The sequence below is a fragment of the Camelus dromedarius genome, chromosome 12 (assembly GCF_036321535.1).
Source record: "Camelus dromedarius isolate mCamDro1 chromosome 12, mCamDro1.pat, whole genome shotgun sequence".
Classification (NCBI taxonomy): Eukaryota; Metazoa; Chordata; class Mammalia; order Artiodactyla; family Camelidae; genus Camelus; species Camelus dromedarius.
In genome coordinates, this window is record NC_087447.1 from 40079804 (window position 1) to 40091834 (window position 12031).

A 12031-nucleotide genomic window follows, 5' to 3' on the forward strand; every position below is an offset into this window, starting at 1 on the left:
TGCAGAGCTAATCAGAGACGCACACAGTTAGAAACTAGAACTCTCTACGTATTCTCTCTCTCTCTCTCTCTCTCTCTCACACACACACACACACACACACCCATGTCCCAGCTCCCTCCTGACTTGCTCCAAGCTGGGCCACTGGGACCTGGAACCCCTGAGTGACTTGAGATGATGCCAAAGCTCCTAGTGCCAGATATGGAAAAGTTGAGTTTAAGTAAATAAATTTGGTCCTCTCTCTTTCTCCTCAGATCCTCACTGCTCCAAAAAATAAACACTGCCAGAGCAGTGAACTGCTTCTCTGTCTGCTGGGGAAGCACATTAGGTCCAGCCATTCAGCCCTTCCAGCCCCAGTGGATAAAGAAAACAATGGCAAGGTTTGGTCATGGGATGCGTGTCTCCGTATACGTGACATGCGGACACATTTAAAGACATGTAACGACGTTTGTGTTTTCTAATCCACAGATATGGGATGTGTTTAAAGGGCTCTCTAGAAATTAATGTTCATTAAACAAAGAGAAGTGACATTCCCCCCGCTGGCTCATGGTTAGTCAGTGGGGATCCTTGGAGCAAACAGGTCTAGATGCAATTGCATGGTTCATTTCGTATATCTGATTAGAATAAACATAACATTTTCCATGCAATCTGCCTCTAGTGCTTCTTAAATGAAGCTGTGCTTCCCCCAGGGAAATACACATCTGCTTGTTGTAATTTTTTCGATGGTTTGCTTGTTGGATCACATATTAAACCCACTTTAAGAGCTGCAGTCACCAAATGGTTTCAAGTAAATATGTCTGGTTTCTTCCCCCTTCCCATTTTACATCTCTGAGAAAGGCAAGCTTCAAAAAGTTTAAATATATATCCATATATATAAAGACAATTCTTAGGGTGTTCCAGGTAAAAGGAAAGGTTGCTGTCAGATGCAATGAAACGTGATCCTCCCAATGAAACTGCCGCAGCTGGAGCCCACATTGGGTCTGAGATCTGGACGGTAAACGGCCCCCGCAAGCCAAGGGCCCCTTTGGTTTGCCAAATGTTGTTACCTTTGACCGCAAGGAAGGCTGGGGTTCAAATTCTTCATCTGCAGAGGAGGTGGTGGTGGAAGAGGCAGAAGAGGCAGCCCCTGTCACCTGCATGCTGGTGTGGATGTGCTTGGGACCTGAAATGGTAACAGAAGAGCTCACTAAACTCTTGGCTTCTTCTCCTACTTCATGACCCAAAGCTGCCTCTCCCTCCTCCCTGCTGCCCCCATTCTCTCCCTCTTGGCCTTCCCCTTACTGCACCTGCCTCGAGCATGAGGAAGCAGTACCTAAGGGCAACTGAAAATTTGGCCCTCCATGTTAATTACATTTCTGGGTCCCTGCCAAGAGCTTTGTAGCTCTCTTTTCATGTTGGGGGAAAAAAAGGTATTATGCAGAAATCAATTAATTCCTTAAACACCATTTATATGGTGTGTTGCTTAGAATGCATTCAGAGATGAAATCTATTATTAAAATGCATGTCTGAAGTTAGCTGAGTTACCTAAATGCTTGTGTAAGGTTCGTTCTGCAGAGTAATTGAATGCAAAAAAGTCGGAGCCAGCTCTTAAACAAATCGCCCTTCTGTGGCTCAGAGCATCTGGCACCCATTTTTACTACATGACATCTGCTCAGTGTAAAAGGGCTGGCGTCAGAATGTCTGGTCATAGAAAAAAAATCCCAAATGTAATCAGAAGCAAAAGGACTCTAAGCCTAAGGTTTTATCACATAGTCTCATGCAACATAAATATTTCATTAATTATGGCTAAACAAATGCCACTTTTATTTTCCCAACTTGCAGATATTATCACATCATCGAAGTGTTGATTCAAATGCCAGGAAAGGAGGTTTAATATAGGGAGGACTCCACAATTCAGGGCCCACGGGAGAGTGAAGTCGAGGGGAGATGCCAACCCTTGAACAAGAGGTAGATGGTCAGAGGCAGCAAAGTGCCCCTGCTCGCTTGGATCTCTTTGTGATCAGGCTGGGGACCACGTGTGATAAAGTCTTCCAGGTGCCACAGGAGACTTTTATTCTTCTCAGCAAGAACATCTGCCCCTACACATCAACCTGATGCAGAGTTAATGATTAATATCTGGATTAACCCTCCCTGAACACTGAATATCAGAACCATGCAGGGCTCCGTGATAGGAAATTTTCTAATCTTTACTCTGCCGTGGCAGCTTCTATCTGAAGAGAAATATATGCTGGGTGGGGAGGAAGGAGGAGAAACAATTCCAAGCTGACTAACCTTCTCTCCAGCCTGCCTTTTCTTCCCCATAATTTTTGACTATTCACCCTGGTGGGAGAGGCCAAGTTTTAAAAAATAGGGGTAATTTTAACCTCCAGGAGCACATTTACATATGCTGTTATTCGAAGCAAAATAATGCAAAACATCTATATAATAACACAGCCTCTCTGGGGAGGGAGTTAACTGTTTTCCACTTTAATTTGCCAGATGGGAAAGCTCAGGTGAAAATAGAATCAGGGAGCAGCATAATAATGGATGGAGGCATTGTTAGCGGGGAGCTGAGATTGTTTCCCAGCTCCAGCCACTAAATTACCACTGAGTGCTCCAGTCACTGAGTATTCACTTCTTAGTGTGTAAGCTTGAGGAACTAACTTTACCTCCTGAGCTTCTGGAGATCATGATTTCTGACCTGCAGAACTGCTGTGGAAGAGTAAAGATAATCAATGTAAAGAGCCTAACACAGCGCCTGGCTCCTTGCAGGTGCTTAGACAAATGTCGTCATCGTCAGCATCATCAGCTGCTTCTCCCTGACGATGAAGCAGCAGCCGTTGCTTCATCATCATCACTGATGCATGTTAACAATATGTGATATTAATAAGGCTGCCTAATTAACTCTCATTTTATGGAGGAAGTATAATAGCCTACATTTGAAACTTTTTCTGTCAAAAATAAATCGAGTATTTCCACTGAATTATATTTTGAAATTGAGGAGACAGTGTTTTCAAACATAACGCGTTCCTTAAACTTCTGCCAAAGTTACGCAGAGTTAAATAGTTACCCCTGAATCTCTTCCCCTTTACTCTCTTCCATCATAGAACCATTCATTCTAGTTTACTTTTCATTTGCAAGTTTAAAAAACTTGGCAGCACTGTTTCACTCGGGCTGTAATGGATTGACTGATTCTGGGATTGATCTCCCACCACAAAGCCCTAGAAGTCAGGGCAGATATATATATGAAGCAGGTGTTTCCAGACATTGGACAAGAGGCAGTGCAGAACTGTGAAAAAGGTGGGAGCAGAAGCAAATGAGGTAAGCCCTGTGGTCACAGTAACTTTCTGCCTACAGGCACTTTCCACACTACAGTGCAGGTAGGAGGAAGCGAAACAGAGCATAGCCGATTCAGTGAGTTGGAAAGACAGAAATCAACGTCTGAGTGGACTGAGGCCATTGGAAGATACGAGGAAGAATACTTGGGAGGAGAGAGCTATGCAGAAAAAGGACTTCAGAAATAAGCATAGAAGTCAACTTGAATCTATTGCTTAATAGTAAACTATAGACACATAGAGAGAAACTGCATGAGGTTGGGCAGATAATGTCTGGCAAGTTACAGGGTAAATAATCTCTAAAGCTTTTATAAGACTGGGAAATGTTCAAGCTTTCCCCAACTAGGGTAGAGCAAACATTGGAGGCATTAGAGTGGAGACCATAGAAGAGCTTCACATTAGTAATAGGGACAAATTAGCTCTAGAAAAGAGGTTATTACAGACTCACCTGAATAAGCTTAAAAACAAGCCTTGAAAGAAACAAATTGATCTGCAAGTCAATTGACTACCTGCCAAACATTCTTTAATGTCTATTTAACATTTTTAAAATAAAGAAACAAAATCTGGATACTCTACAATGTGATATTCACAAAATCTAGCAGCCAGTAAACAATCACTAGATACACAAAAATGCAGGACAAGTCTGATAATCAAGAGACAAATCAGTCAATAAAAGCAGACTCAGAAATGATGAAATTAGCAGACAAGGCTCTTAAAAAGGGCAATTTAAATGTGCTCAAGAATTTAAAAAGACAATATGAACAGAATGAGGACAGAAGCAATAAAAAAAAATTTTAAAAAGCACCAAATAGAACCTGTAAGGATGAAAAATACAAAATCTGAAATAAAAGTTTCATTGCATCAGTTTAACAATAGCTTACATACTGCAGAGGAAAATACTGAGTGAAATTAAATAATAGTGATAAAAAACTATCCAAAATGAAGCACAGAGGAAAAAAGACTAATACAATGAATAGAAACTTAGTGACCCATGGGATAATATCAATGGTCTAAAATACATGTGATTGCAGTGCCAGGAGCTAGAGGGAGACAGGAACAGAAAAAGTAGCCAACATAATGTTGCTGAAATCATGCAAATTTAATGAAAAGTATAAATCCACAGTTTCAAGTAGCTCAAAAAATCACAAGCAGGTTAAACACAAAGAAAATCATAGCAAAGCTCATGAGAATAAAATTGCCAAAACCCAGATAGAAATAAAATCTTAAAAGCAGACAAAGAAAAATGATACACTGCATATAGAGAAACAAAGATAAGAATGTCCACGGGCACCTCATCAGAACATAAATAAGCCAAGAAACAACAGAACATCATTAAAATGCTGAAAGAAAAACAACAACAACAAAAATCTGTCAATTTATGATTCCATGTCCAGTGAAATGATCCATTCAAAATGAAGCAAAAAAAAAAAAAAGCTTTTATTTTAAGAGAAAAAAAGCTAGGATAATTTGTTAGCCAACATGCATACAGAAAATGTTAAAAGAAGTTTTGCAGCAGAAGGAATATACCAGATGGAATTGAAGAGACGGTAAATCTAAAACAATTTTTCTTTGTAGTTTCAAACTTTTTAAAAAGGCAATTGACTAATGTAAGCTAGTGTAAAATAATAAGAAATATATCTATAGATCTTCCTCAATTTACAATGGGGTCACATCCCAATAAATCCCTTATAAGTTGAAAATATTGTTAAGTCACAAATGCATTTAATACACCTAACCTACTAAATGTCATATTTTAGCCTAGCCTACCTTAAACATGCTCAGAATACTCACATTAGCCTACAGTTGGGAAAAGTCATCTAACATAAAGCCTATTTTATAATAAAGTGTGGATTATCTCATGTAGTTTATTGAATCGTACACTGAAAGTGAAAAATAGAATGGTTGCCTGGGTACAGAATGGTTGTAAATGTATCAGTTATTCACCCTCATAATCACGTGGCTCATTGGAAGCTGTGGCCTGCTAGAGAGTATGGTACCACATATCACTAACCTGGGAAAAGATCAAAATTCAAAATATGAAGTATGGTTTCTACAGAATGCATATTGCCTTTGCACCATCATAAAGTCAAAAAATTGTAAATTGAACCATTGTAAGTCAGGGACTGTCTGCAGTTGGTCTCTATTCCCAGCTTCGGCTAATATTTGGTCTTTGACCCTAATTCCTGACACAGAGCACAGAGCTCCTAAAACCCTTACAATTTTTTCTGAGTGAAAGGAGTGTCTGACACAGAGCTCCCAAATCCCTTGGAATTTCCTGAGTGAGAGGAGTGTCTTTTGTTCTAATGAGGTGACTCTTGGTGGGCTTATGGATGGAGGCTAGTCACTAGGAAGACCAACTTATGATTAGAAGCTCGGAATTTTCAGCCCTATCCCCCCCCCCCCCCCCCATCGTCTGAAGAAGGTAGAAGGGCTAGAAAATGAGTTAAAATTTTTTCATGTCTACATGATGAAACCTCCATAAAAATCCCTAATGCACAGGGTTTGGAAAGCTTCCAAATCTGTGAACACATCCATGTGCTGGGAGGGCGGTGATCCCAGCTCTATGGGGACAGAAGCTCCTATGCTTGGGACACTTCCAGACTTCACTCTATATATTTCTTCATCAGGCTGTTCATCTGTATCCTTTATCATATCCTTTACAATAAACTAATATGTGTAAGTGTTTCTCAGAGTCCTATACCATTCTAGTAAATTATTAAACCCAAGGAAGGAATTGTGGGAACCCCTACTTATAACTGGTTAGTCAGAAGTACAAGTGACAACCTGTAAGGATATAGAAGTTTTGAGCAAACACTACTAACACATTAGACCTAATTGACTGATGTATAACAACAACCCCAATAACTAGAGAATATACGTTATTTTCCAGAGTACTTGGAACATTTACTGAATTGGTGATATGTCAAGCCATAAAGCAAGTATCAATAAATTTCAAAGGACTGAAGTCATACATAGTATGTCTTCTGACAACAGTAAGATTAAGCTAGAAATCAGTAATAAAAAATAGAAATTGAAAATCTCAAAATAATTAGAACTTAAGCAATACTTTTTAACAATCTATAGATCAAAGAAATAAAAATAAATTTAAATTGATTGATGACCAAAATACGGCATAATAAAAGGACTTGAATGCAGCTAAAGCAATGATTAGAGGGATGTATAAAGCTTTAAATGTACACATTATGCAAATGAAAAGTTGAAATTAATGCTCTAGGATCCACTTCAAGAAATTAGAAAAAGAACCACCAAATGATCTAATGAAACAAAAAGGAAGAAAATAATTAAGATTAGAACAAATTATGAAAGACAAAGATGAAGAAATAAAATAGAAAATTAACAAAACAAAATCTTCTTTAAAAAGACAAATAAAATTGATGATTCCCCATGAAGAATGACTAAGAAAAAAGGGACAGAAACCACAAATTACTAATATTGGGGATAAGAAGTCCTACAAAGGATTAAAGGAAGCTATTACATAAACCATTTTATGACCATAAATTAGAAACTTTAGATAAAATGGACAAATTTATTGAAAACATGACTTACCAAAATTGAAACAAGAAATAGAAAAATCAGAATAGTTACATATCTATTAAAGCAACTGAATCCATGACTAAAAATTATCCTACAAAAAATTTTCTACATTAGATGACTTTGTGCCCAAACGTTAAAAAAAAAAAAAAAAAAAGAACAGCAATATTTTAAAGAACAATTCCAGAGATTAAAGAAAAAGATGGAACACTTCCCAACTTGTGTACAAGGCTAGCATTACTTTAATACCAAAACCTGACAAGGATATTGCAAGAAAAGAAATTTTCAGATCAATTACTCTCATAGGTATAAAACTACTAAAAGTGATTAGCAAATCCAATACAGTATTATATAAAAAGCTAACACATTATAACCAAGTTGGATTTCCTCCAGGAACACAATAATAGTTCAACATTTTCAAATTTATATAAAAATTCAATCAATGCAATTCAGCACATCATTGAAGTAAAAATATGGTATCAGTGGATGTAGAAAGTCTTTGAATAAATTTATCATTATTCATGATAAAAACTCATAGTAAGCTAGGAATAAAAGGGAACTTCCTTAAACTAATAAAGAGTACCTACATTTCTCTTAAACAGACACATAGATCAATGGAACACAGTGTCCATAAATAAACCCATATATATTTGGACAATTAATTTACGATAAAAGAGCAAAGAACATACAATGGAGAAAAGATAGTCTTTTCAATAGTGTTGGAAACTGGACAGTCACATGCAAAAGGATCAAACCGGACCAGTATCCCCCACCATACACAAAAATAAACTTAAAATGGATTGAAGACTTAAATGCAAGACCTGAAGCCATAAAACTACTGGAAGAAAACATAGACAGTATGCTCTTTGACATTGGTCTTAGCAATATCTTTCTGGATCTGTCTCCTCAGGCAAGGGAAACAAAAGCAAAAATAAACAAATGGGACTGTATCAAACTAAAAAGCTTCTGCACAACATAGGAAACCATCAACAAAACAAAAAAAACCTACTGAATGAGAGAAGATATTTGCAAGTCACATATCTGATAAGAGTTTAATACCCAAAACATATAAAGAACTCATACAAGAGAAGCTGAATAGACACTTTTCCAAAGAAGACATACAGATGGCCAATAGGCAAATGAAAAGATGTTCAACATCACTAATTATCAGGGGAATGCAAATGAAAACCACGACGAGATATTACATCACACCCATTGGAATGGCTATTATCAAAGAGACAGGAAACAAGTGTTGGAAAGGATGTGGAGAAAAGGGAACTCTCATACACTGTGGGTGAGAATGTAAATTGGTACAGCTGCTATGGAAAACAGTAGGGCAATTCCTTGAAAAATTAAGAACAGAACTATCATATGATCCAGCTATTCGACTTCTGGGTATTTATCTGAAGAAAACAAAAACTAACTTGAAAAGATATATGCACCCCTATGTTCATCACAATATTATTTACAATAACCAAGATATGGAAACAACCTAACTGCCTATCAAGGGATGAACGGATAAAGAAGATATGAAATATATATATATGATGGAATACTCCTCAGCCATATAAAAGGATGAAATCTTGCTGTTTGTGACAGCATGGATGGATCTTGAGGTATTATGCTGAGTGAAATGAGTGAGATAGAAAAAGACAAATACCATATGATTTTACTCATATGTGGAATATAAAAATAAATAAATGAAAAACTGAAACCAAAAATAACATATAGATACAGAAAACAAGAGTAGTAGCTACCAGAGGGGAAGGGGGTAGGATGAGGGCAAAACTGGTAAAGGGGATCAACTGTATGGTAATGGATGGAAACTAAACTTTTGGTGGTAAGCACAATGTAGTGCATACAGACATCAAAATATTGCACACATAAAACTAAATAATGTTATAAACCAATAAAAAAGAAGAGTACCTACAAAAATAATCTACAGCAACCACTGAATGTGGTGAAATATAAGCCCTCAGATATTAGCTTTACAAACCATGATGTGCCCTCTTACCACTTCTATTTCACATTGTGTAGGAGGTCCCGGGCAGTACAATAAGGAAAGAAAATTAAGTAAAAGGTATACAAACTAGAAAGGAAGATATCAAACTGTCTTTATTTGCAGACAAAATGATTATCTATGCAGAGTATCTCACAGAAAAAGCTACTAGAATAATAAGTGAGTTTAGCAAGGACAATATAAAAAGTCAATTGTGTTTCTATACATTAACAATGAAGAACTGAAAATCAAAATTAAGAAAGACATTCCATTTACAATAGCAACAACCAAAAAAAGAAATTCTAAAGTGATACAAAATATGTGTAGGACCTACACACTGAAAACTAAGAAAACCTACATAAATTGAGAGATATTCCATTTCCATGGATTGAAAGACTCAGTAGGTATCCATTTTTCCCAAATTGATCTATAGATTAAAAGCAATCTCAGTCAAAATTCCAGCTGGCTTATTTGGTAGAAATTAAAAAGCTAAATTTAAAATTTATATGGAAACACAGAAGACTTACTAGTCTAGCCAAAATAATTTTTAAGAACAAAATTTGAGGACTCCTACTACCTGTTTACAAGACTTACTATAAAGCTACCAAGATCAGGAGAGCATGCTGTTGGTGTCAGGTAAACACATAGTTCAACGGAACAGATTAGAGAGCACAGAGATTAAACCCACATATGTACAGTCAACTGATTACCTATAAAGATGCCACAGTCATTCAGTGGGGGAAGAAGAGTCTTTTTAACAAGTAGTGCTGTAATAATTGGCTATCTACAGGCAAAAAAACCCTTGACTTCTATTTACTATAAAAATTAATTAAAATTGGATTATAGACTCAAGCCTCAAAGCTAAAAGCTGTAAAACTGAAAAAACAGGAGAAAGTCTTAGTGACTTTGGGTTTAGAAAGATTTCTTAGAAATAACTCAAATTATTTTAAAAAAATTTAAGTTTGACTTCATCAAATTAAAATCTTCTATTCTTTGGATGATGATGAAACTGATGAGACAGTCTACTAAGTGGGAGGGAATATTTGCAAGCACACAGATAAAGGACTCACATCCATAACTGTTAAGAACTCTGATTAAATAGAAGGCTTTAGTATGTTCTTAGAAGACTCAGTATTCTCAAGTAATCAAATGTCTCTAATCATTTTGTTTGTTTGTTTTGGGGGGGGAGTAATTTATTTATTTAATTAATTTATATATATTTTAGTGGAGGTACAAGGGATTGAACCCAGGACCTCGTGCATGCTAAGCATGCATTCTTCCACTTCAGCTATACCCTCCCCGCCAAAATTAATCAATTTAAAACTGTATCATTTATAACTGCACACAAAAAAATTAAATACCAGGGAATATATGTAATGAAAATCATACAAAGCACTGACAGAAATTGCAGAAGTCCTCAGGGATGTATCATGTCCATGGATTTGAAGACTTAATATTGCAAAGCTATTAATTCTCTCCAATTTTATCTAGAGAGTCAATGTAATACCAGTCATATGTCCAGAAAATATTTTTGTGGAAATTGATGAATTGATCCTGTAAGTCATATGGAAATGCAAAAGGCCAAGAATATCCAAACAATCTTGAAGAAAAACAAAGTAGAGGATTTACTTCAGACTGTGAAGACTTACTATAAAACCACATAATGAAAGCAGTGTGATTCAGGTGCAAGGACAGACAAACCAACCAGTGGAAGAGAATAGGAGGTTCAAAAACAAACCAGCCTAATTTATGACAAAAGTGTCACTACAATGAAGTGGGGAGAAAGGATGATCTTTTTATTTAGTGCTGCTAAATCAACTGGATAACAACATGGAAAAAAAACAACCCTCACCCTACCTCACAGAATACACAAAAATCTATCCTACATTGGTTGTAGACTTAATTGGGAAAGGTGAAATAATAAAGCTTCTTTAACAGTGTTGTACAATAGAAATACAATATGAGCCACATAGGCCATTTAAAAATTTCTAGCAGCCAGATTAAAAAATGTAAAAACAAACAAACAAAAATGTAAAAATAAAACAAAATTAGTCTTAATCATATATTTAGCTCAAATTACAAAATATTATCATTTAAACATGTAATCAATATAAAAATATTAATGAGATATTTTATATTATTTCCTTTATACAAGGTCTTCAGAATCTGGTGCGTATTTTACACTTACAGCACATCTTGGCTTAGATAATAAAATTTTAATGTTTAAAGTGAAATATAATTCTATCTAAAGAAAAAAAAATTTATACTGCTTCAGTTTTAAAATTCAAATTCGTTAACATTAAATAAAATTAAAAATTCAGTTCCTCACTCACACTAGCTACATCTCAAGTGTGAAATAGTGCCTACCATATTGGAAGCACAGTTCTAGAAGGTACTATACAACAGTAACTTCATGACCTCAGAGTAGGGAAAGATTTCATAAACAGAACGCAAAAATCAACAATAAGGGAAAATATTGATAACTTTGATTTCATTAGAATAAGTGCTTCTGCTTATCAAAAACATCTTTAGAGAGTGAAATAGTGAGCCCAAGTGTGGGAGAAGATACTGTCTTCTCCTGTCTGATGGTGTCTACTAAAGAAAACCATAGATACCTGAGCCCACGACCTAACAGTTCCACTCTCGGAAGGTACTGACAGATTCTCTCTTCCACCAAACTCTAGCCAAGCTCCCTGAACCCTCTTCTTGGCTGGACCTCAACCTTGGCCCGTAACAACCAGAGTTTCAACACAAACAGTTTAGCCCACTCACCTTATCCTGCATTGAAAGCCTTAAACACTAGCAGTTTCTAACAGCTCAAGGCCACATCCCTCAGATGAGGAGGACCCAGTCCCCCTCAAGTACCTGCCTGAGAAAACTCAAGACTGATGAATTTACTGTTGGTTTTAGCCAACACCTGTCTATTCCCTCCTGACCACCCTTTCTTGGAGCCTTTACTAAAAAAGACCTGCAATCATCAATCTTTCCTCTGTCCTTTTGAGATGTGTATGTATCTCCTGCCACTCTGGAGTGTTCTTCCCAAGGAACTGGAAGGCCAGTCCTTTCAAATGCAATCTTCAGGATGGACAAGGCCTCTGTCTCCCAGTCTCCAAGGGAGGATGGAAGCCTAACCTCCACCACCGCCCAGTAGCAGACCCAGCTGGCCTGA

At 36.7% G+C, this 12031-nt stretch overlaps 1 protein-coding gene across 1 annotated transcript in view; it reads right to left on the reverse strand.

Annotated features, from left to right (window-relative positions):
* The window catches only part of MICAL2 (microtubule associated monooxygenase, calponin and LIM domain containing 2), a 213397-nt gene that overhangs the window by 34367 nt on the left and 166999 nt on the right, over positions 1–12031 (reverse strand). The window contains exon 31 of the mRNA XM_031460007.2: positions 1044–1159. Coding sequence (XP_031315867.2) covers positions 1044–1159 — 116 coding nt within the window. The remainder of the gene's footprint in view (positions 1–1043; positions 1160–12031) is intronic.